The sequence below is a fragment of the Tachypleus tridentatus genome, chromosome 8 (genome assembly GCF_004210375.1).
Source record: "Tachypleus tridentatus isolate NWPU-2018 chromosome 8, ASM421037v1, whole genome shotgun sequence".
Taxonomy (NCBI): domain Eukaryota; kingdom Metazoa; phylum Arthropoda; class Merostomata; order Xiphosura; family Limulidae; genus Tachypleus; species Tachypleus tridentatus.
This window is the reverse complement of record NC_134832.1, coordinates 91420027-91432494: the sequence shown is the minus strand read 5'-3', so window position 1 is coordinate 91432494 and position 12468 is coordinate 91420027. Positions and strand designations below refer to the sequence as shown.

The window sequence follows — 12468 nt, the reverse complement described above, 5'->3', positions numbered from 1 at the left end:
AACACGTAGATTTCCCGAAGTGTTACCCTGTTGAATTCTAATACTTCGTGATGACGAGAAACCTACTTGAAGTAAAAATGTATCTCAGGAAAACTGGTATGGGTGCTGACACTTTTACTACAATAAAACAGAGAACAACATTTTGACCTTCTTAAGACTTATTCAGGTTAAAAGAAAATGAGCTAAGAAGGTCGAAACGTTGTTTTCCACTTTATTTTGGTAAAAGTGTTAATACCCATACCAGCCGTCCTGAGATACAGTTCTACTACTTGTTCCAGAGACCCCCGTTATAAAACTATCGCTAAATGTGATGTCTGTTACAAAATAAGTTGATGAATTTGTCATATTTGATCAGACCATTTGGTTCAAAGTGTCATTTAAACTAGAGATGTTTAGTAGAATAAATATAACCAACTTAGGTTTAACCTCACAGTCATTGAAACGCCACGCACGGGCATTAGATTCACACTGAACACTATGTGCCTCACATCTTTCGTGAAAGGTCTTGGTGGGTCACTTAACTGTTTTAATTAAAATGTGTACTTTCGTGTTGGAAATTACCTTAGATATGGTCAGTCTCATTTTAAGTTAATGTGATGATGACTTTGAGTATTTTGGGACATTAAATATATTAACAATTTGTAGTCGTTGACGTGTGCCTGAGTTAAAAACATTGCACATTCTCACTTGCTACATGTGTGTTTTACAGAGCGTTGAAAAAAACGCAAAGCTAACTCCATCTAAGAAAAACAGCCCTAGTGAACTCAAAAAAAAAAAAAAAAAGATATACATGAAGAACACGAAACGCTAAGTTCGGAAATGGTTCCTAATAGAACGACACTTCACGATTTAACTTATATTACCCATATTAATTTTCAATAAATAACTTAAATACGTGAATCACAACATTAATTAGAATGAAGTTGATTTATTTGTAATATATATTTTAACCGCTAATATGTGCGGTAAAAATAAAAATGAAAAACAAAATATGTCAACTTATTTCTAAATAATATTTGATTCAAACTTTTTCAAACATAACTTTTTTCATTTTCTTAAATTCTCTAGTAAATTATTTCTTTATGTCAGTTAAATGTTTTTGTTTTTTCCTCCCCTTATGTTGCTTTAAAATAAAATAATTACTACAAAATTAATTTTCTCGATATTTGAACAAAGATCTTCTATTATCCAAACATCATTAAATTCTTAGAGCATTTAAATAAGAAAAGTGAAATAAAAATATAATAGCACAAGATGTCAACAAAAATTCTGAACATGTTCGTAACCTGTTGATTTTATTACCTATAATTTCAAAATATCATGACTTAATTAATTTACAGCAATATTATATTGAAACAATCAGCCAAATTGGAAATTTATAAATTTGCTATTATATTAATGTCGTCGTAAAATATTGCGTCTTACGTTTCAAAATTACACATGAACTACAACTGTAGTACCTACTAATAAAATAAAGAAAAGGTGGTTTGGTGAACAAAGGTATTTGTGGACTTTTTTCTCCTGCGACAAACAACTGTAGCATTAATTACACTTATTTATCTCTGACTCTCCACATTTACAAACTTACTTTTTAATTACATAAAATACGTAAAACTACAGTGGACTGGTTGTTACCTAAAAATATATACATTCCGAACATAACGACAATATCTAACTACGGTGAACAATCACGTAAGACATATACATATATTTTTTTTTTTATAAACAGATAATGTTACGGAATGCCGTTATGTTCACACCACAAGTTTTATTTGAATCATATAGATCCCTGTAATGCATGTATATAATGAAATGTCAATCCATGTTCCCGTTTTGCTTGAAGAATTTAGGCTTAAAACCCATTGGCATGTTTCATGTGAAATTAAAATATATCCTTATTCATATTTTATATATGTTGTTATTTATAATGATATTAATTATTTACTTCCTTCATTGATAGCAAATGTAAGAAATAACTTAGCTTAAAGATCAATAAAGTAATTTTTTTACAACGTTATGAGTTATGAAGTAACTTTAATTATTATTTGGGATTTTATTAAATAAATATTTCCTTGAGATTGTTTTTCCAGCAGCTCACTTCATAGGGTTGAAAGAATATAAAAGTGTCTGACAGGGTCTTTCTAAAGTTAATGAAAGAAAATGGTTACTTTGTAAACAATCATAATAATTTAACACAGTTGTAATTTGGACAGCATTTATACACAAATAAACCACAAAACATTAATTCCAAACAGTTTAACTTTTGTTGAGAGTCTTTTAAAGAAGCATTATGAATTCTTTCTTACAGATTTCGCATTTGCATTGAAACAACGAACTGATTCGGTTATAGCTTTTTAACGCCAACAGTTTGATTTACAAATTTTGCTTTGAAAAACGGCTTTACGTAATTAAACAGTATTTACGATATAAACTGGTCAAAATATTCCCTCGTTTGCGTGGAATATGTTCCGTATACGAAAAAAAGCCGAGAGTATGTTGACTAGTCATCAAATCTCCCTTCATAAGCTACGCAGGAAACAACAAGAGGTTTATAACCTGACGTTGACATACAATGAAATAATTACTGAGGAAAGAAAGCTAGAGAGTGAAAGTTCGATTTGTGATGAACTAGGCCGTTCTATCCTTCCAAATATTAGATTTCTCTGGTGTCACACCACACTGCCAAATCTTTAATCCTTGAGCAGCTTTGTGGCTCTCTGGTTGGCGGCTGTGATCCGTGACTCATTGGATGTTGCCTAAAGTTTGATATACAATAAAAATGATCATTATTTCACCAACTACAGAGTTATTTGTTTGCTTCTGTACACGACACGCAATTGGTTTGTCATGAAATGCAGTGAAAGTGGAAAAGGAAAGTTCATTTACTGAAGGATAGAGATAATACTAAATGATCATGCAGGTTTGGACATTCAGATTACGAAGAAAATAAATTATAACCATATCTCAAACAATCAGTTTATATATGTTAAGTTAAATTAAACTTTATACTGAAAACGTATAATTTTAAAATAAGGTAGAACGGAGAATTTAGAAAAAGCAAATAACGTTTTCAGCACAAACTAGATTAGCTACCAGTGGTATAATTACAAATACAAACGGATTTTTCTCCCAAAACAAATAATTTGGTACAATTATTATGATAAAACTACGTGTTTTAAAATAATGATTTCATAAACTAGAAATAAACTTACAAATAATTCATATATAGGGGAAAGGTGAAGTAAGACAGTCACATTAAATAAGAATACAATTCTTCGCGATCAAAATGGAAAAGGTTTTAACATCCAATTTGTTTCACTATAGACATTTCCAATCAAAAACAATGGTGGGACATAGAATTTTAGAAATTGAAAAAACAATCTTGAAATTGGGACCCGTTTTACATATCAGGTTGGATAAAACAACTCATCAAGATGGGATAAAGTCGATCCCATCTGACTCATAAGAACAGCGATCTAAAATAAAATTCTAAATTTGACAACTACAATTAAATCACTTGAATGTTCCCGCCATGAAAAAAGTTGTGCAATTTTAAGAAATGGTGCAAACGCAAACTAACGTGGCAGGGGTTAAGTTTAGAGAGAGAGAAATCAGAAGAGTTCTCTCTCTAACTGGGGTGTTCAGGAACGTTGTAGTTCCTCTTCGTCCCCTCGCATGAGAAAATTTTAAAATATCCGTGGAATTTTTACTTTATTTTTAGTATTTCGAAAATGGAGTGGGGTATTTGTGAGTGAGAGAAAGAACGGGAGAACTGGACGAGTGCGGCGAAAGTGAAGATAAATGGTGCAAAAGAACGCATGGGGCAATATAGTATATTGCAGTGAAAGCCTAATGCGGTGGGAGACGCCACTGGTGTGGAACAAATCAATCGCACATTAAAAACATCAGAGAAGGCAAAGTGTGTGTATGTTTTTTGTTTCTTTTTTATAGTGTATTCGGCTTTCTATAATTCGTTATTATTTGAAATTATCAAAGTAAAATTCCCTGAAATATCTGCTTCGTAACCATAAAAGTTCAACTGAGGTCACACCAATCATTCACATTCGCACTTGTAACCCTGTGTTTTTGTGTACAGAATCTCATTACGAATAATTACATATAATTCAATACAGATGCCAGTATGCCATAAATGATGATCTAAAGGGGTAGTTGTCTTTGTTTTTTTTGTTTTTTTAATTTCGCACAAAGCTACTCGAGGGCTATCTGTGCTAGCCGTCCCTAATTTAGCAGTGTAAGATTAGAGGGAAGGCAGCTAGTCAACACCACCCACTGCCAATTCTTGGGCTAGTCTTTTACCAACGACCGTAACTTTATAACGCTCCCATGGCTGAAAGGGCGAGCATGTTTGGTGCGACCGGGATTCGAACCCGCGACCCTTTGATTACGAGTCGAACGCGTTAACCCACCTGGCCATGCCGAGCCAGGTAGTTGTCTTAATGAAAGGGACCGTCTTACCTCATTTTCTCATACATAATTAACTATAGTTTATTTAAAGTAACAGCATAAATATCTATTAGACAATCGTTATTTAAAGCTTTGCCTTGTGTTATATCTTTAAATTAAATTTATTTAGCAAAATAATTGATCAATTAAAATAAGTACAATAAAACAGATTGAGAAGTCCTTTAATGTGATTTGCGTCTTTAAGTTTAGTATTACAGAACCTAATAAATGTAAATATTTTAAAGTGGTATCAGAAAGATCATAATATGATTTCAAGTACATTTAAATGCGGGGAGGTCTCAGTATTTACAAACATTAAAGAAAATTACAACAAAATGTTTGTTTAACGAAGGTTATTCATCACCTTTTGGTTGATTCTGTCCAATTGTCTATTCTGAGATTCAATTTCACTTCCCATATCGATGGCCATGTTACGCAGGTTTCCGACCATTGTGTTAACCTGTTGCATGTTTTCTTCCATTTCTTCTTCATGGACATCGTTAGTAATCCTGTAAAGTATATATACCTTATGGTTACATCAAAAAACACAGTTTACGTTATGTCTTATAATCGTAACACTTGAATAATATTAGTTTTCTTTGTCTAGAAAATATCAGATCATTTTATTGCAAACATAACAGAAATTTTACTATTCAGTATCAGGACATTTATGCTGTATCTATAACACGAGCTTAGCTTTCTTCCTTTTATATATCAGGCTATATATCTTCAATAACAAGTTCAGCCTCCTCTGTTAAATAAGGTAATATAATAACACACACTTAGCCTCTTTTCTTGTATAATATCAACACATTTTACTCCACAAGTGACAATAGCTTAACTTTTTTTTATTACAACATTTGGACATCTTAACATAGAAATAATACAAGCTTATGGCCATTTTTCCATCGTATTTGGAAATTTGCTATAACAATGATAAGATTAGCTCCATCTCTCGTATGATATCAGGTCGGGACTTCCATTGGTGAGAATAACAAACTCAGCTCCTTTACTTCTATTATATGTCAGTTTACAGTCCTATGCATACTGTGTGGAATTGGTTTGTTTTTCTCATAATTCATCCCACAATTTTGGATCTAGCAGAACCAGACTAGCATGTTCCCAGAAGATCAACCAAGCATAATGGAGTTATGGAGCAGGTTTTCACGGACTTTGAATCCAAATTTGGCGTCAGATGTTGTGTGCCTATCTCCGATTTGTGATCTCGAGGGTGCTATGTTTGAAACCATGTTCATATCCCAACTAAGAGTTGTTTAGGTACTACAGACTGAAATCCTAACAGTGTTTTGGAGTAGGGACACTCTTTGGGGCTAGCTATAGAAGTAACTGGAGATAATGAAGTAATTCGATCAGCACACTTAGCTCTTTATGAATTATGAGGAGACTTCGAAACAGTGCTGTTTTATGTCAATAATAACTCAACTGCCTCTGTTATATGTTACATATTACTTTTACACAGACATAAATTTGCTCTTTCTCTCTTGTAATATCAAGTTCAACGATGAGTAAAACAAGAAGGTATCTTTCTTTTTAACGTAGTCAGTGGAGCCCCTCACTAACGACTTCAAAAATGCCTCTACAAAAAGGTCGTTAATGAGAGGGAGTCGTTAGTGAGGGGTGGATACCCAATTCGTTATCAAGATTTAAATTATGTACGTTTTTATAATAGGCAAAGTGTTCAAATACTGACTGGATATACAATCGTAAACTAAAGAAATTACTAGCACTATGACCAATAACAAGTGTCCGAACTTTCTCTCCAGACATCCTACAACAAATCATTACTGAAACACTTTCTATCGAAACTTTTACACCGGATGTCGATTCTCCCTTCTTGACCATTGATTTCGTTGGAAGTGATCTGTATTGTATCCCAGTCTCATCAGCGTTAAATATGTCATTAGGGGAATAGCCTTCACAGATGGATGGGAGACGATTAGTCCAATCTTCAACTGCTTCTTGAGAAACTTCAGCACTTTCGCCACAGAGAATAGCTGCTTTGATATTATGCCTTTTTACAAATCTATCTTACCATCCATTGCTAGCAGAGAAGCCTTCATCGCCAAGCTGAGACGCCAATATTAATGCTTTTTCTTGAATTAGTTTCCCGGTAATTGGTAGATTCCTGGATCTTGTATTCACAAACCACTGCCACACCTTCTCATCCAACTCGTCGTATAGGAATCTTCTCTTGTTCTGCTTTTTTTCTGGATTTTCGCCTGTTTCCCACTTTTTCAAAATGTTTTCTTTCTCTTTAAAGATTGTCTGAATTTGGGTTTTACCAACTCCAAGATCCGTGGCGATTTTTATTGCAGTTTCCCCTTTGTCGTGTCGTTTAATGACGGAAACTCTTTCTTCTAAGTTAAGCAACTTTCTCTTCGACATTCTGGTGAAAAATGAGTCTGTGTTATGAGGAATCTTCATATTATGCACACTAATCCTGTCTGTTAAATAATCCGATTTAGTGTTCCTAATTCATTATGTACTATAGAATAAGCGCACTGAGCGCATTGAGAATAAGATTAATTTACCAATGAAAATTAATCTTCTTTTCGATTCGACGCACTGGAAATAGATTTATTGTTGAAGTAGATTACGTAATACTGTTTAACTACAGAATAATTAAACTCATTTGTAATATGCCATAAATGAGAAGGCAGACCGTTATGTAACTTCACAGAATATGCCACATAATAATGTCACTTAGTCGTTAGTGAGAGGTAAAATAATCAAAATTGTTCAATTTGGTAGGTCGTTAGTCGCGTTTGAGGGGAAGTCGTCCACGAGGGGTCAATTTAATGCAAACAGGGTACCGTCAAAAATTTTCCGGTCGTATGACAGGGGAAGTCGTTAGTAAGGGGGTCGTTAGTGAGGGGCTCCACTGTATCACAAAACTGTATTGTAATAACAAACAAGTTAGTGTCTTTTCTTGTTTAACATCATTACATCTTACTGTAACAATACACAGTTAAGTGTTTTCTATCCTTCGAATAACATTGTTCCTTTTTCTTTTCTTAACGTAACAACAACATAAACTTAGTGCCTTCTCTGTCTCTCTCGTATAACATAATACAATACTAGAACATCTTACAACAACGATAACAAACACATAGCTCCCTTTCTCTTTTAATTTTAGGACTTGTGATCGTAAGAACAAAATAATGTACGTTTTTAATATAAAGTACTTAAAAATGTAAAGTTTTGGCCAGTCTTTTCTCACTTACGTTACACTTAAATGAAACACTTTACTGAATCAGTAGGAGACGTAATAACTTTAGGGGACTATTTAATTACAAAACTAGTAAAGTGCGTGATCATTGTGCAGTAATCAGTGTAGCATGTTACCGTCTCTATCAGCACGCTTCCTGAGACAACGTTTTAAAGAGAAATTAATACTTAATAAAGCAGTAGCAGAAAATAAATTTACATAACGTACGTGCTTTATTTCAGCATAAAAACAGTTCAGGTATCATAAACGCAGTTTTGTCAAGGAATGTTTACGTATGAACTGAAAATGAAAAAATAACACAGAACAAGTCGTAATTATGCGTGCAACTAAAAGAAACAAAAACTCAGAAAATGTTTGCTCGTGTACTTAGTTTGATATCCTTTGCTGTAATAAGTCCATTCATTCTCTGTGAAAACAAACGAGTTTCATGTTATCTGCTAACACGCTCTTCAGATTCAGAAACATTTATATTACACGTGCCTCCATGAAAGTTCACCTTATCAACCGAGAACAAAGTTAACGATTTCTCATTTCAAGTCCTAACTTTATTTCTTATATCTTCAAGGTTTTTTTTTTCTCACTATCAGTTGTTTAATATATATCTTATATCATCAGACTTTTGTTCACTGCTACAAACGCAAGGAATATCGTTGATGAAAAACGACAAACAATAAACATCATGATAAAGGAACACAGTAATGATATGTGATTGCAGTCAAGTAAACCGAGTTAATCACTTTCTACAGGAACAACATGCATTTGCTATACACTGACGTGTCGTCTCGGATCAAAACCATAACACCATGTTAGACATGTTTTGTGTCTATGTGTGTTTGACGTTCAATGCAACCGCAGTAAATTTTGTTAGAAGTATTTGTTATTATTCTTTCAGAGGAAGAGCTTTCTTTCAAAGAGATTGTTGAATGGTCTAAATTCAAATAACACAACAGGTGAAAGAAAGGGGTTTCCATGAAAATAAAAAGTTTGCACAACAGAAATTTTGGGACAGCATCCACGTCTTGAAGACTATTGTTGGGAAAGAAAACCCTCCGACTCAAGGTACCATTGTGACGAAGCTGTTAACTTCTCTTCGTACTGTTACCAAAACTAGACTTTTAAACTGGCAAACTGCAAGTTACAACTTAAAATGAACGACTACTTTCATAGGACAAATTGCCAATGAAACTGGAATCACAGCTGTACTATTCTTACACGTATAGTTACGTCTCCCTATGCAGCTTCCATGAACTTTTACATAGTTGCTGTTACAAACTGACATCTATGTACAGTGAAAATTATATGAAAAGTGTCAAAATCTTTGGTCAGAAACTAAACATGTTGTCGTTAACAGAGCTTTATTAAAATAGAAATTAAGTATTGAGTAAAATCGCGTAATTATGACTCAAATTAAGCACAATCGAGGATAAATAAGAGTTAAAAGGGTGTTTTTAACCTTCAATAGATGGTTCTTGTAATGTAGTTGAAATTACACTTTTTGTAAAAAAAACAAAATTCAAAAAATAATATTCATAAAATCCCCGATTTTTTCCTCACACATTTTCAGTACCACTGGGTCATTGTTAGATCAGAAACTTGTACAGTTTTAAAAAATAATACAATTAACATTTTTATCTAAGACGTCACTCGAATATACCTCACAAAATTATCTTCAACCACTAAACATTTTCAATAAAGTTTTCAAGTAAAACATACTTTGACTTGGCCTTGTAGTTAGGGCACTCAGCTCGCAATCTGAGAGCTGTAGGGGTGTTGTTATAAATACAATCAATTCTACTATTTGTGGAAAAAGAGTAGCCAAACAACTGACGGTGGGTAGTGTTACGTATTATAATTCATCTCGGACGAGCTTCCGATTTATTATTTTAAGTATTACGATTTCAAATAACCTGAAATTTGAATTTAGAAGTGAATTTAAATGTCGATAAGTATCAAGTTTATATTTGCCAACAAGATTGATACACACATATTGATGCACACAGTGTTCGTTGTTAACACAAATATATTTTAATATACAAATAACACTACAATTTATAATAACGGTAATTATAAAATAATTATTACAAATGATGATTTATATGCAAATGATTTACAAACAATACTGAGTCTTCTATCTGGTCTAGAACTGAAGGCTTTATCAACGTTTCATGAAGAGCGAATTAATTCTATGTTAATACATAGTAAACTTCTATGGACGGGAAGCAAGCTAGCTTTTTCAAACGTGAGATTTTTCACAATGCAAATTCATAATGCCCACGTAAATATACTGACATCAAAAGTTAATTCACTGAAGTTAATCGGTTTGTGATGTTCGAAACGTATAAACTTTCAGTGTCAAAGTATCTGTAGTTTTCCGATTAATAAGTGCTTATCACAGTTATAACCTCCAAGATTTATAGTTTATAATACACTAAGTGTAGCAAAGCAACAACAATATAAAAACTGTCACTTGGCACTCGATTTGTAAACCTTAGGCGAGGTTCTCGAAAGTTCAACTGGCAACAATATTTTACTTACACACATAGTACATTATTGATTCATACACTTGAAAATATTCTAAAAATGTAGAAAATATGTTGGAATTTCGCAACACCGAATTTAAAACTATAAAATACACGCATTTCTAAATGTCTTTGACGATCTTAGGTTCAATAAAAACTAAAATAAGACAGAAGGCTGCTCACTTTAAAAATAGAACTACGAAGTTAAGCAAAATAAATTAAGTATTATAGTATTAAAGTAAGATCGTCTGAGAAAAACATTATTCTTGTTAAAGTTCATTTATTTCATTAATGAATTCCTAGATACGTTTTAATTATTATATGACGATCTAAGTCGACGTAATAACCATAAATTATTTGCCTATAGAATATCCTGAAACTAACGTAACTGAAATATCTGGGTCAAATATGGTAACTATTTGTGATAGAAATAATTCACAATAATCAATTACCACAGATGGGAACACTTTAAATAAACAAGTACAAAATCCAAGACATACTTTGCAATGTAACCTCCCATTGGTCCAGCTCCATTCCTATCGTCCATGACTCTTGCTGGCTGGTTTCCCACTATCTTCCCATCTTCATTACCCTTCCACGTGCTTGGGTCTTCCTTAAACTCTTTGGATCTGGAAAATTAAGAAGAAAAATATAGAGAAGAAAAATTTATCTTTTACGCTTTGAAGAAAAGTCTTCTGGACCATTTTAAACGTATTACATAGATATTTTATCTTTCTTTGTGAAATAATGCTTAGGAATTAATCTCAATAGAATAGACTTATTTATAATTTTTCTAGTGAAAACAGTTGTGTTTTAATTCAATTAAAACATTTTATATTAAAAATACATACTTTCAACATATGTATACATTTTGTGGCTTGAACAGAACAACTTACCAATATTTAGATTGCAAATAATCTTTATTAACTTTTCCTAACTTATACTAATAAAAATAATACAAAATTATTCCAGTCTGCTATATTCGTTACTGAGGCCAATAGAATAAAACTGACAGATTAGTTTGATCACTGAACACTTAAATCGTAGTACGTTTAACACTCCTACGAAAAGATGTTTCTAGTCCTGATTTCTCCAAGCCCGTTCCCCTGGCTGTGGTTTCGCTAGATAGTAGATAGGGACAGTGGGAATCTCGTTAATCCATTCATTAATGGATTTAAATGGCAATTTCATTTAAATACAAAATTATTAGCCTAATATTAATAACCTGTCAAGTTGCTCTGGGGCCTATTAGGCCCCACTTTTCGTAGGAGTGTTAAAGGAGGGATCCGCTCACTCAGGTATTTGAGTATTATTAATCACTTACTTGGTAGAAATTAATAAAATCCCTATAAGCGGAGCGCTTTCGAAAAGTGATCCTTTCTTCTTCAGGGGCAAACTGTTATTCGCTTACCTAATTTTTAATTTGTTGACATTATTCTAGAATTGCTTATGAAACCTTCGGGTTTTATATCGAATATCCAAAAACGTTAATTACTGCCAAATAAGTTAGTTTAGAAATTGAAAATTGTATAGTTACTTTATGATTATTGTAAAATTGATAGACAAATAAAACATATACTATAACACAACATTTAAAAGTCTTTCGCTACGGGATCAGTACCAGGAAGTGACCTCGTAACCATTTTGTGCTTGTTACAGTTTTTAAATTATAACATTTCATACAGGAGGCGTATCTCGGCGAAATTTTGCATATTATCAGTAAATATTGCAGGACGTTTCTACTTAAAATATTAATTTTTAAAGAACTTTAAGTAATGATTTGCTAGTGCATTTTTCCTTTTTAAATGTTGACTATCCAACGTACAACGCAATTATGATTTTAGACAAAAAAAAACGCTCTTATCCATCAGAAAATTAACACATTTCACATGCAAAATCCTATATACTCTCCAATTAATTTTCAAACGTATTTTTATGAAAACAATTGTACGTTATCTATTATTTGTACTATTGTATCTCTGTCTGGAATTAGTCGATTCGACCAACCTCATAAACATTAAAAATAAATTAGTAAATAGATGTAAATGTCGCTTTTTTCTTTCTAGTATGACTACAGATTGTTGGTCTAAATAGCTTAGATTTTATAACATTATACATAAATATATATTGTTATAAACAAAAACAAGTCCCTCAAAAAAAATAAAAAGGGTACACTAATCAAAAGGATTCCCAGGGTACAAGCTAAATCTTGGATATATAATAGACCCTAAATTT

The 12468-nt window shown here is 32.6% G+C and overlaps 1 protein-coding gene across 2 annotated transcripts in view; it reads right to left on the bottom strand.

Annotated features, from left to right (window-relative positions):
* Positions 1 to 914: 914 nt before the first annotated feature.
* LOC143222930 (synaptosomal-associated protein 25-like) overlaps positions 915 to 12468 on the bottom strand; it is a 30175-nt gene continuing 18621 nt past the window's right edge. For both annotated transcript variants that reach the window (XM_076450152.1, XM_076450151.1), the window contains exons 5-7: positions 10734 to 10862; positions 4829 to 4973; positions 915 to 2756 (exon numbers count right to left, since the gene is read on the bottom strand). In XM_076450152.1, coding sequence (XP_076306267.1) covers positions 2691 to 2756; positions 4829 to 4973; positions 10734 to 10862 — 340 coding nt within the window. In that variant the 3' untranslated portion in view covers positions 915 to 2690. The remainder of the gene's footprint in view (positions 2757 to 4828; positions 4974 to 10733; positions 10863 to 12468) is intronic.